This window comes from Pituophis catenifer, unplaced genomic scaffold (genome assembly GCF_029215685.1).
Source record: "Pituophis catenifer annectens isolate HBS135680 unplaced genomic scaffold, rPitCat1.0.hap2 SCAF_1, whole genome shotgun sequence".
Classification (NCBI taxonomy): domain Eukaryota; kingdom Metazoa; phylum Chordata; class Lepidosauria; order Squamata; family Colubridae; genus Pituophis; species Pituophis catenifer.
The window spans coordinates 20183512-20196715 of NW_027256881.1; the positions used below are offsets into that span (position 1 = coordinate 20183512).

General features: G+C 46.1%; 1 protein-coding gene across 3 annotated transcripts in view; it reads right to left on the reverse strand.

Moving 5' to 3' along the window:
* The window catches only part of SEPTIN4 (septin 4), a 55807-nt gene that overhangs the window by 9408 nt on the left and 33195 nt on the right, over positions 1–13204 (reverse strand). For 2 of the 3 annotated variants that reach the window (XM_070932122.1, XM_070932124.1), the window contains 4 exons: positions 12641–12758; positions 10725–10826; positions 9645–9741; positions 3593–3755 (listed from right to left, as the gene is read on the reverse strand). In XM_070932122.1, coding sequence (XP_070788223.1) covers positions 3593–3755; positions 9645–9741; positions 10725–10826; positions 12641–12758 — 480 coding nt within the window. Of the gene's footprint in view, positions 1–2176; positions 3443–3592; positions 3756–9644; positions 9742–10724; positions 10827–12640; positions 12759–13204 lie in introns of those variants that run through there. The other variant, XM_070932123.1, reaches the window with a different exon arrangement.

Here is a 13204-nt window from a genome sequence, read left to right on the forward strand (position 1 = left end):
TGAAGTCCAACAGCAGAGGGGAGTGGAAGCAGAACTGAAAAGGGAGGCTTAGTTGTTCATTCCAAGAAATTGTTACTACAACGGACTCTCAAAGATCGGGACCTCTCCTTCCCCTCTAAACAGGATGGCAAGCAGAACAGGGGAATGGAGTCCCCCCAGTTAAAATCACCATGGGAAGGCAGGGCAAGGAAGAAGCTTCCCTTCAAGGCTCAGCCCGCCCCCACAGTTCCAGATTTTCCCTAGTTTAGAGGATCATTTCCGTGTCCTAGTTCAGGCATCCTGGACCAAACTCTGCCAGTGGTGGAACCACAGTTGAAAAGCCAGAGAGATGGAAGCAAAGCCTCTGAAACCACTGATCCTCAGTCATCTTCTCCAATAGGGGTTACCAAGAAAATAATCCTCTCTCTCAGGTAGAGAGAAGAAAAAGGGATGCGAAAGTATGTGTCTCAGAGGGTTATTGTTGGGGGTTGAAATGTGCAAAAAAAGACTTGGAAATGGTGAACGCTTATATGGTCACTAGGAGTCGAAAACAACTTGGTGGCACATAATGAATTCCTCAAAAATACAGTATAAGTATAGACTACTCTCCATTTATGTAGGACGAAAATCATGATAAATGTGGAGGAAATCCCAAATAAGGATCAGGAACCAATAAAAAAAGAGGACAGTTTCTTCCAGGTTCTCTATACCAGTGTTTCTCAATCTCAGCAATTTTAAGATGTGTGTACTTCAACTCAGGGGTGAAATCCAAAATTTTTCCCTACTGGTTCTGTGGGTGTGGCTTGGTAGGCGTGGCAGGGGAAAGATACTGCAAAATCCCCATTCCCTCCCTACTCCTGGGGGAAGGATATTGCAAAATCTCCATTCCCACCCCACTCTGGGGCCAGCCAGAGGTGGTATTTGCCAGTTCTCCGAACTGCTCAAAATTTCCACTACCGGTTCTCCGAACTGCTCAAAATTTCTGCTACCAGTTCTCCAGAACCTGTTAAAACCTGCTGGATTTCATCCCTGCTTCAACTCCCAGGATTCCTCAGCCAAGGCTCCCAGAGAATTCTGGGAGCTGAAGTCCATTAATCCTGAAGTTGCTGGGGTTGAGAAACACAGCTCTACTATACACTTGTTTCTCCCACAATCACATACTATCTAATTTGCTTTGTTCAGAAAACGGTAACTTTCAGTCATTGCTGCTGAGAAAATAATTCATGTCTAACAGACATGGATGTAAAGATTTCATCCTTCCTATATAATATACAGGGCTGTCCCCAAATAGTTTGAGAAGTCTAACAGCTGCCAATACTTGCCAATACAGAGAATGTCCTGCTCTGCAGTTAAACACACACAAACCAATATAAAACAGCAGCACCACATAATAATTTCTTGAATGTGCTACCTCCTCGGTATCCTTACTAAGGTTTCTTTTTTCTTCTTTTTCTATGCTTGCATTCCTTTCCACCCAAGCTTATTGCCCTTTGCTTTCTCACCAAGTCCCTTCCAGCATGCAGATTGCAAACTGCAGCAGTGGAAGAGTTACAGAGGATCATCAGGTTAGTGCATTCAACAGGTGAAGCTCCCAGATACTTAGTACTAACTCAAGGACCACCCAAGCAGATTAGCACATTTCATTAAAAGGCATAAAATGTAGGATTTAAAGGTACTTGTAATCTGTCTCACATGTAATCTGCATAATCAACCTGTTTTACCCTCCTTCCTCGACTTTAATCCCAATTTAAATCCTCCATCTTTCACGCCACTCAATGCATCTGATGAAATCAGATGCAAGTCACAAAAGCTTATACGTTCTAATAACATGTATTAGTCAGAAAAGGAATTAACAGATTTTCTTCTGATGTTTTGCCAATATAGACTAAACCAGTGTTTCATCTTAAAGTTACCAAGGTTGAAAACACTGGACCTACCCACCTCTCCTCCAACGGCTACAGCAGAATATCCAGGGATTATTATTACTCAATTATTTTGTAAGATAAAACAATGCCCCACACTTATTTCTTAATTGTGCACCTGGCACATTGAGAAACATTCTGGTTGCTTAGACTGGTTGCTTTTATGAATAAAATGAAACATCTTTTCTAGCTGGCCACAGCTGGACAGAGAGGAATAGTGGCAAATGAAGTAAGAGACGCAGTAAGATTTAACAGTCAAGCTTTGTGGAAGAACAGTGTCAATTTAATTTTAATTTAATTTAATTTCCAATTTATATACCGCCCTTCTCCCTGAGGACTCAGGGCGGTGTACAGCCAAGATAAAAAACATAGAATACAAATATTAAAACATTTAAAATATATATAAATTTTGGCCCGAAGTTAAGAATCACAAACTAATTAAAAGAATTTAAAAATTTGTTCTAAGCCAACCCGGCTTGCTGAAAAAGATAGGTTTTCAGGGAACGACGGAAGGCATTGAGGTCATGGATTCTTCTTATCTCCGGGGGCAACTGATTCCAGAGGGTGGGAGCCCCCACAGAGAAGGCCCTCCCCCTGGGGGCCACCAGCCTACATTGTTTGGCTGATGGCACCCTGAGGAGGCCCTCTCTGTGGGAGCGCACGGGTCGATGGGAGGTCGTCGGTAGCAGCAGGCGGTCTCGGAGATAGCTAGGCCCTAACAATGAGTTAGCAGGACAGTTTTCAAGGAAGTATGAGAAAACAAGCAAGATCTGATGAAAACTGAACAACAGAAAATATGAGTTAAGAGAAACAGAATCTCAGGAAAGGTTTATTCAAGACCATCCTTGGTAAGTCAGCAAGATGGTGATCTGAAGGCCTATAAAGAAATCAAAGGGCTACAGGGTATTCTATTTTGTCTCATGATTTTGATCTTCCTAGCCATACTGTAGAACACCTCCCATTTTTTTATAACCAGCGTATCCGATGGCTCTGTCAACTGGGAAAACTGAGAACATTTCTGAAAGTTATCAGATTTTGGGGGGAAATGGGAAAAGTTAAGCAACTAGACTCAGGTATGTTTCTCCTAATAGGGCAATTCACTGAAAACGTCAAGGCCCAATAAAAGCTGTTTTTCTCTGCATTCACTTTTGGTGAGTTTTCTTCCTGATGCCAACTTGGACATCCCATACATCAGCCACTGAGTTTAAAAAATTATATAAACATATATATATATACATATATATATACATATACATATATATTGCACTTGTATTTGTATTGCATCGCCTATCTACAGATATTTCTATTTAACACAAAACTGCACAAACCAGGAAAATGGATTTCAATGTACATAATTTATTCTGTTTGCAATAAAGTGCCTATCCATCTGTTGTTATAATAAATACCTGCCTAAATCATCATTTAAAAGAAATCTGTGAATTTAAGCCAGCATTAATTTTTCCTTGATGAACTGCCTCCACCAGCCTCTGATTCCACCTGAGAATTTTTAAGGCCGCTTTGCCTGTCTTTCCTCCTCATACCTGTTGGAGAGGAGGTTACAACAAGGTTATTGAATGTGGGGGGGGGTCCCACCTTTCACATCTCCTTTATCCTTCTCAGCTGTGCCATCTGCCCAGCTCCCTTCCCCCCCCCCAGTTCCACCTCCTCCTTCCCAGCACCCCACAGCTTACTTGCGATTCCGCTCTTTCACCACCATGCGAGTCATGCTCTGAATGCACTGAGCCCGGTAGTTTTCGTAGTGGGTTTCCCGAGTCACATCCTTCAGGTCCTGCATATGGGTCCTGACCAGCATGGTGCGCAGCTTGACAAAGTCACAATGCATTGGGTTCTCCACTGGCAAAGGAAGGCGGAGTTCAGTGAGTGCAATTCAAGACCGCGTAGCGCAGTGACGGTCTCTTCTACTCAACGATCTCAAAACTGGAAACAAATCCATGGGAGATGAAAAGCCTATTGATGGCTTTTAGCAACGAAAGTGAAATGGAGCCTGTCTGGGGAATCGCTGAATGCCCCGACTGGCAGGCAAAAGCATGAAGGAAAGCTTATTGTTTCCTATTTTGCTTGCAGCTTTTTGGTTCCTCTTACATTCTTAGGAGTCTGCGCTCCAGAGAGACCTGGGCAGTTCAAGATAAGACTCAACAGGATGCAACTCCCACCCACACATTTGGAGGAAATACTTTCATATGAATACACATGATGATCAAGCTTCAAGTGATTTTGCTGGGATCTGTTGATGCCATCTGTTCTCTTTCTCCTTATTATAAAAATGGGGGGGGGGGGGAGGAGAAAGTACCTCCCTATAACAAATATTGAAATTATTGTTTTAGTTTTCCTAAAGTTGATTTGCCAAAGGTCCCTCTCTATATGCTGCCACTGTGGGTTGTGGACAGGCCCTGCTCTGTAATAAACTGAAGAACATTTTAAAGCAGCTGTTAAATTCATCACCTTAATTCTTCACCATTTTCGGTAGTTTAGTTTTTTTTTGAGTGGTGACATCTATAGTATTATTATCAAGAAAGATTATATATTATTATAATAATAATAATAATAATAATAATTTTATTTCTATACCGCCCTTCTCCCGAAGGACTCAGGGCGGTGTACAGCCTATTTAAAAACACAAACAAAACAATGATATAAAATTTAAAATAATTAAATAAATGGCTCAAATTTAAAACCCCAATAAATTTAAATACCCCAATTTAAAACTATTGTATTGATAGTCCGGCCTGGCGGAACAACAGGGTCTTCAATGCGCAGCGAAACACCCGGAGGTCAGATATCTTACGAATTTCCGGGGGCAGTTCATTCCACAGGGCTGGGGCTCCCACAGAGAAGGCCATCCCCCTGGGCGTCGCCAGCCGACATAACTTGGCTGACGGCACCCTGAGGAGGCCCTCTCTGTGGGAACGAACTGGTCGGTGGGAGGCTATTGGTGGCAGAAGACGGTCTCGGAGGTACCCGGGTCCTATGCCATGGAGCGCTTTAAAGGTGGTAACCAACACCTTGAATCGCACCCGGAAGACCACCGGGAGCCAGTGCAGCTCGCGCAGGAGGGGTGTCACATGGGCATAACGGGTTGCGCCCATAACCACCCGCGCGGCCGCATTCTGGACCAGTTGGAGCTTCCGAGTGCTCTTCAAGGGGAGCCCCATGTAGAGAGCATTACAATAGTCCAACCGGGAAGTAACAAGGGCATGAGTGACCGTGCGCAGGGCGTCCCGATCCAGAAAGGGCTGCAACTGGCGAATCAGGCGAACCTGATAAAAGGCCCCCCTGGCCACGGCCGTCATATGCTCTTCTAAAGACAGCCGCGCATCCAGGAGGACACCCAGATTGCGAGCCCTCTCCGTGGGGGGCAAAGATTCACCCCCAATAGTCAGCGATGGCACCTGCTGACTATATCGGGGCGCCGGAAACCACAGCCACTCGGTCTTGGAGGGGTTGAGTCTGAGCCTGTTCCTCCCCATCCAGGCCCGCACGGCCTCCAGGCAGCGGGACATCACATCAAGGGCATCGTTGGGGTGGTCTGGGGTGGAGATGTACAGCTGAGTATCGTCAGCGTACAGATGACACTTCACTCCAAAACCACGGATGATCTCACCCAGCGGCTTCACATAAATGTTGAACAGGAGGGGCGAGAGGACCGACCCCTGCGGCACTCCCCATGCGAGACGCCTCGAGGTCGACCTCTGCCCCCCTGCCAACACGAACTGCGAGCGGTCGGAGAGGAAGGAGGAGAACCACCGCAAAACGGTGCCCCCTATTCCTAACCCCCTCAACCGCTGCAGCATGATACCATGGTCGATGGTATCAAAAGCCGCTGAGAGATCTAATAGGACTAGGACAGAGGAACAACCCCTGTCCCGAGCCCTCCAGAGATCATCCACCAACGCGACCAATGCCGTTTCTGTGCTGTACCCCTGCCTGAAGCCCGACTGGTACGGGTCTAGATAGATAGCTTCATCCAGGTGCCGGGGAAGTTGTCGTGCCACCACGCTCTCAACAACCTTCGCCACAAAACGAAGGTTGGAGACTGGACGATAGTTGGCTAATTCAGCCGGGTCCAGGGAAGGCTTCTTGAGGAGGGGCCTCACTACCGCCTCTTTCAAGGCAGCAGGAAAGGCACCCTCACCCAAAGAAGCACCTATAATCCCCTGGAGCCAGCCTCGTGTAACCTCCCGGGAGGCCAGTACCAACCAGGAGGGACACGGGTCCAATAAACACGTGGCGGCACTAATCTTACCCAGAACCCTGTCCACATCCTCGGGAGTCACAGGATCAAACTCCTCCCAGATAACATTCTCAAGGCCTGCCCCGGTCTCCTCCCGTGGACTCATCCAATCGGAGTCCAAGCCATCCCGAATCCGAGCGACTTTATCATGCAGGAATTGCACAAAATCCTCAGCACGACCCTGCAAGGGATCTTCCCGCACTCCCCCCCGAAGAAGGGAGTGGGTCACCCTAAACAGGGCGGCTGGGCGGTTCTCTGCAGATGCGATAAGAGCGGAAAAATGGTTAGATTTTGCCGCTTTTATCGCCACTAGGTAGGTCTTGATATAGGACCTCACCTGTGTCCGGTCGGAATCGGATTGACTAGTCCTCCAAATGCTCTCTAGGCGTCTTTTCCGACGCTTCATCTCTCTCAGCTCCTCAGAGAACCAAGGAGCTAATTGAGATCGGCATCGGGTCAGAGGCCGCAAAGGCACGACGCGATCCAAAGCTCCGGCGGCCGCCCTTTCCCAGGCGGCCACCAGCTCTTCAGTCGAGTCATGTGTTAGAGTCTCAGGAAACGGCCCAAGCTCCGTCAGGAACCTTTCGGGATCCATCAGGCGCCTGGGACGGAACCATCTGGTCGGTTCCGTCTCCCTGCGGTGGGGGCAAGCGGTAGGAAAGTCTAGTTGAAGGAGTGAATGATCTGTCCATGACAAGGGTTTAATATCTAGGTCCCCTCTACCAAGATCATTCAACCACTGACCAGAGATAAAAATCAGGTCCAGAGTGTGTCCCCCTATGTGAGTGGGGCCTTGAACTAACTGGGTCAGGTCCAAGGCCGTCATGGAAGCCATGAACTCCCGAGCCACCTCTGACGCCTCACCTGCGGATGGGAGGTTGAAATCCCCCATGACAATAAGTCTGGGGGTATCAACCGCCACCCCGGCAATGACGTCGAGTAGCTCGGGCAGGGTCGCTGCCACGTGGCAGGGAGCCAGGTACATAGTCAGCAAACCCATCTGCACCGCACGGCCCCACTTCACACAAAGGGACTCACATCCGGCTATCTGAGGAACAGTGGTCTCCCTCGGACAAAGACTCTCCCTAATGATCACCGCCACTCCCCCACCCCTCCCCTGGGCCCTTGGCTGATGAAATGCATGGAAACCTGGCGGGCACATCTCTATGAGGGGGACCCCCCCCCTCTTGGCCCAACCAGGTCTCCGTAATACCTGCCAGGTCTGCACCCCCCTCCGAAATAAGATCACAGATGAGGGGGGCCTTATTAACCACCGACCTGGCATTACATAACATCAGCCGCGGACCCTGGGCCTGAGGCTCTACACAACCCAGGACACGAGTCACGCATTGGGGGCCGGAGTGCGCAATCGCTCGGAGACAGCGCGTGCGCACCCCCGACACTTGATATGACCCCCTGCACCCGTCGTACCTGCCCCTCCCACTCATGATTTCAATTACACAGCCCTTTCTATCGTCCCCCTGCCCCCCAGTTAAATTTCCTGTCACGACCCCTCTGCTGCAGCTAACCAACCCCTCATCCCGCACAGTCGCTATCTGGACCCCCCCAGGTCCACTTTTACAACTCCCACCCGTCCTCCCGGGTCCCCTTAAAATTTTCCTTAAAAATTTAGCTAAAAAACCCCTCAGCCCCCTCTTTGCTGCATGCCATCTCTCGGGGTCCCAAAGCCCGTCATCAAGATAGGCCCTCGATAACGTGGAGGGCCAGGCCTGTGAGAGGGGGGAGTCTCGCAGTGCAAGAAGGTCGGTTTTTTGGAGCATCAACCGAGCCAAAGATGGGAAAAGAAAAGCCAGTCCGGGAATCTATCATAGTCCAAGGGATAACTGAGCATAAAGGTCACAAAATATCCATTTATAGGGCTGGACTCCACTGTCCTCTCACGACAGGGAGAGGGTCCAATGTTCTTTTTCTCCAACAGAGGTTAATGGCCAACCATTCTCTCACGATGGCCGGTCCCGTTACAAAGTTGACGGGAGCAGTGTTCTATCAATGTGTTCTATTCAATCTCTCTTAGAAAAACAGCTGGAAGGGGCCTTGGAGGTCTTCTAGTCTAACCCCCTGCTTAGACAGGAAACCCTATATCATTTCAGACAAATGCTTGTCCAATCTCTCTCTCTCTCTCTCTCTCTCTCTCTCTCATTCCCCATTTACCTAACTATTGGGTATCCCAAGCTATGTTTGACTCTGATTCATTTTTAGCAGGGGTGAAATGCTCCCAGTTCGGACCGGATCGTCCGATCCGGTAGCAATGGTGGGTGGTGGTTCGGAGAACCGGTAGCAAAAATCCCTGCGCCCCCACCCCCACCCCATGCCCAGCTGAGCCATGCGATCATCAGAGGCTTTTTTTTTTTTACTTTTAAAAGCATTTTTTCTACAACCTCTTCGGCTTTTTAAAAGTTAAAAAAAAAGCCTCTGATGATGCGCAGCTCAGCTGGGATCATCAGAGGCTTTTAAAAGCATTTTTTCTGCAACCTCTTCAGCCGAAGAGGTTGTAGAAAAAAAATGCTTTTAAAAGTTAAAAAAAAAAAAAAGTTGGCCATACCCACTCAGTCACATTACTCCCCCCCACCAAGCCACACCCACAGAACCGGTAGTAACAAATTTTACATTTCACCACTGATTTTTAGGCATACAACAAATCTTGAAATTCAGCATACTTCAAATCCAAGCTTTAAAACTGGATTTTTCAAGTCCAACAGGGACAAAAGGCTAAGATGGGACCAGGGTTGGCTCTACCCTAGAACAGACTGAAGCAGCCACCTCAGACAGCAGGTGCCGGGACACAGCAAAAGGTTGTTTGCTGCATGGCCTGTGTTGCCTCTAAACTAGCCTTTTGCCTTCAATGCACTAAAGAAGGCAATCTCAACTGTAACACAGAAGAAGTACTCAACAACCAGTCCAATTGGATTTTGGCTGGATAGGAGAGACGCTGTCTTGTTTTTTGTCTCCCATGTCTACATTGGGGACCTCTGCAGGGGTGATTTTAAAAAAGGCCAAGGGCACAACTGCACAATTGAGGCCCCAATGTGTTGGTCAAGTGCATGCAAAAAAAGACACCTGGCTTTGATTGGGTAGCTGTGCCCACCATCTTGACTTTTTTGACAGTCCATGGGAATGCCCCTGTAATAAACCATTGGGATTGCCGAGAGGTGGCATCTTGCCAATGTTCTCCCTCATCCCTATCTCCTGTTTTTTCCAACAAGATATGGGGCAAAACTACCGTGCTTCCCACAAAACGACTCATTTAATGCTTGGGGACAGGAATATTTTATTGATTTCTACAGCCAAAGCTAAGACATTAAGCTGCCAAAGTCAATATTTTGTACTTCCATCCCACAAGAGCATTGGTAATCGGATGTTAATTCAAACTAGGGGAGCATGGAACATTTTTGCTGAATTCTGTATTGAATCAATGTCGACCCATTAGCTGCAGTCCCCAGTTTATTGAGCCCCACGGAGCTATAGGTTACCTTCAACGATCCCCCAAGGGTACAGCCTCCCCCGGATCCGCTTGCCTTTCATCTCCACAATGGTGTTACTGCCAATCACAGCGAAGGGGATGCTGTCCTGCAGAAGGACGGTGGCAATTAGGAGTCAAATAGGATGGCAGGAGGCCTTCCCCAATCTTTGCTACTTCACATATATTTAGTGATGAAAGAGAGAGCATTCCTCAAAAAGATTCAAGGAACTGCATCATGGACTTGCATCAATTGCACTACCAAATTTGGCAGTGAAGTAAGAGACGGGATTCCGAGGGCATCAAAAAAGAAAAAAGGCTTGGAAAAGAGATGATCCTTGTTGTACGGTAAATAAAATACGATGCACGAGTGCTTTACATTCCACCAGTTTCCTTTCGTTTGTTTAAATTAAGGAGATTCTTCTTTTTAAATTATTCAGGCCAGGCATCAAAAAAAAAAGGTATAATTTATTATTTTTTAATTTTTTATTTGTTAAATTTATTTGCTGCCCATCTCACTGTGGGGCTACTCTGGGTGGCCTACAACAATAAAACAGAAGTGATAAAAAAAATGACCTGTAGATTCCAAACTAGGGACCCATGTTTATAAGAACGGCAGCAGTTTTAAATTAAACAAGGTTGTCTCCCAGCCTGCTCTCGGTCTCCAGATGAATAAGATTGCCATGTCCCAGGTTCCTGGCTGACATTCTGCAGTCCAAACACATCTGGAGGACACCAGGCTAGGGAAAGCTGTATTAAATCAAGAGCATATACGTCTGGGATGGGAGAAGGATGGAAAAAAAATATTTTCTTAGGCTAAGAGTTTAATCCAAGCCTAGCTGCCTCTCTTTAGTATAGCTTAACTGGAATTAGAGATACATGCCTGGCTTGGAATAATTTAATTTAAAAAAGGCAAGGAAATATGAAACATATTGTTTTCAAATATTAGGAAAAGCTCCTTTACAGTCAAAGCATCAGAACATGTGGAATATGATTGGGGAAAGCTAGGCTTTTTTCTGAATTTGTTCTAACACAATCAGGTACATCTAGCCGAACCAGTGGATCCCAATGTCCACTGTTGGTAATCCCTCACTTTCAGTGCTTCATCCTGCTGCTTGAATTCCTCATCTTCGTCTGAATCACAATCAGGGAATTGATAGATCCGGATCCCAAAACGATCAATTTCATCACGAATCTAGAACAGAGGAAGATGTCAGCAGCTGATGAAATTCAATCATAGCGTTGGTTCCTTCTATTCTATAGAGCAGGGGTCCGCAACCTTAAACACTCAAAGAGCCATTTGGACCTGTTTCCCACAGAAAGAAAACACTGGGAGCACAAAACCTGGGTGGGCGTGGCCAACTCGATGTCCCTCATTCCGACCAGTCACATGACCACCACTACCCCTAGCCACACCTACCCAGTCAGTCTTTAGGATAGAAAACCTGTTGTTAAAAATCACCGGGAACCACAGAACCCTTTTGTGACTCTTCAACGAGCTCCCCCCGGAGATACGGAGGATCCCGGATCTACGCACCTTCCGCCGCGCTCTCAAGACCTTTTTATTTCACCAGGCTGGTCTGGCCTAACCTCTCCCATTCTCTTTTTAATGTAAATTTTAATGTAAATTTTAATTTGTTCTTAAACCTGGGGTTTTAAATTTGTCTTGGGCTAAACTGATTTAATTCGATTTTACTTCTGCTCTTAAATCTTTGTATTCTATGTGTTTTATCTTGTGCCTGTTCACCGCCCTGAGTCCTTCGAGAGTAGGGCGGTATATAAATCAAATAAAATGAAAATGAAATGAATGAAAATGACATCTCTCTCTCTCTCTCTCCCTCCCTCCCCCCACCCCTCTCTCTGTATCTCACTATGTCTCTCTCTCACCCCCTTTCTCTGTATCTCTCTGTCTCTGCCCTGGTTGCTTCTCCATCCCCCGCAGTCGCCCTTACCTTCTCAGCCCAGGTGAGGAGTGACTGAGAAGGGAGGGCAAGGGGCAGGGCAAGCCAGTGATGGGATCACATGACAGGGAGCCACAGCAGAGGGCCCAAAGAGCCACATGTGGCTCCGGAGCCGAAGGTTGCTGACACCCACTATAGAGCAACCTGCATAAACATGGGCACCCACTGCCACACCGAGATTTCTTCAAGAGCCAATCAGGGTCTTCAAGAAAGCTAACAGGGGAGTGAAGAGCTCAACATTTAATCAGCACCAGACCTCCAATTCCTCACCCTCCCTGACTTTCTCATAAAATGCATGTGGCCACTTTAAGGGACAGACTGAAAGCCATCTGTATGCTCATTTTAAAAAGAATACAGATTTCACAATGTCACAGAGTCTGGATATTGGGGAGGGGGGAAGGTTGGAGAGGAAGGGAGGGTTGAGCAGGACAAAGTCAATGTGAGGAAGAGGGGATGTAACAGAAGCATATCAAATTAGATAGTCAAGATAGTATGATTCCATATGGCCTACATTTAGCTCAGAATTACAGCGGGCTGTGCATCTATACACAGGTAGCTCTGGCATTACAACCATTCATTTAAAGTTATGATGGCACTGAAAAAAGTGACGTGCAACTGGCACTCACACGACCAGTGTCCCCACAGTCATATGATCACGATTCAGGCACTTGGCAGCCATCGTGCATGTATGACTGTCGCAGTATCCTACGATCATGTAATCTTCCCAGCCAGCTTCTGATAAAGAAAGTCAATGGGGAAGCCAGAAAGGAAGATTGCAAGTTGCGGTCACATGATGTCTCACTTAACAACTGTACTGCTTAGCAATAAACTGTATTGTGGTCATAAATCGAGGACTACCAGTACTTAATACTTTTATACTTCAGAAACAATTTCAAAATCTTGGACATTTCCTTTTCTTTTTTGTTTTCCTTTTACAATTAGTTTTGCTTACGTTACTCTATTTATCTCTGTGTTGTGTTTTTTACATTGTTTGTGGAAGTGAGAAAAGTGCCCCCCCCCCCGAGTTTGTTCCGATCTCCTTTTTTACCTTGCACTTCATTCGTTCCACCTCGGAGGGCATGAGAGTGTCAGCCTTGGCTAAGACGGGAACAATGTTCACACGCTGATGGAGCGCTTTCATGAATTCAACATCCAGAGGTCGCAAACTGCCAAGAGCAGACAAGAGTTCACTATATACAGAATAAGTATATACGTAATTTTGTATTTATTTATTTAGTCATGTTCATGTCATGTATATTGGGGGTGGTGACCCTTTGAGAGCTGTATGCAATGAAATTTCATTTTAATGTATTCCGATTAGTGTACATTCAAAGTGACAATAAAATTATTATTCTATTCTATTCTATTCTATTCTATTCTATTCTATTCTATTCTATTCTATTCTATTCTATTCTATTCTATTCTATTCTATTCTATTCTATTCTATTCTATTCTATTCTATTCTATTCTATTCCTGGGAGCTGTGGAAAGAGATTGTTTCTTTTTTGGCCAATAAGCAAAAAAGTGGGTACCATGTGCTAGAATCTATACTAATTATTTGGCGGCAATCAATGATACTTCACAAAAATAACTATGGTATTTCAATTAATTT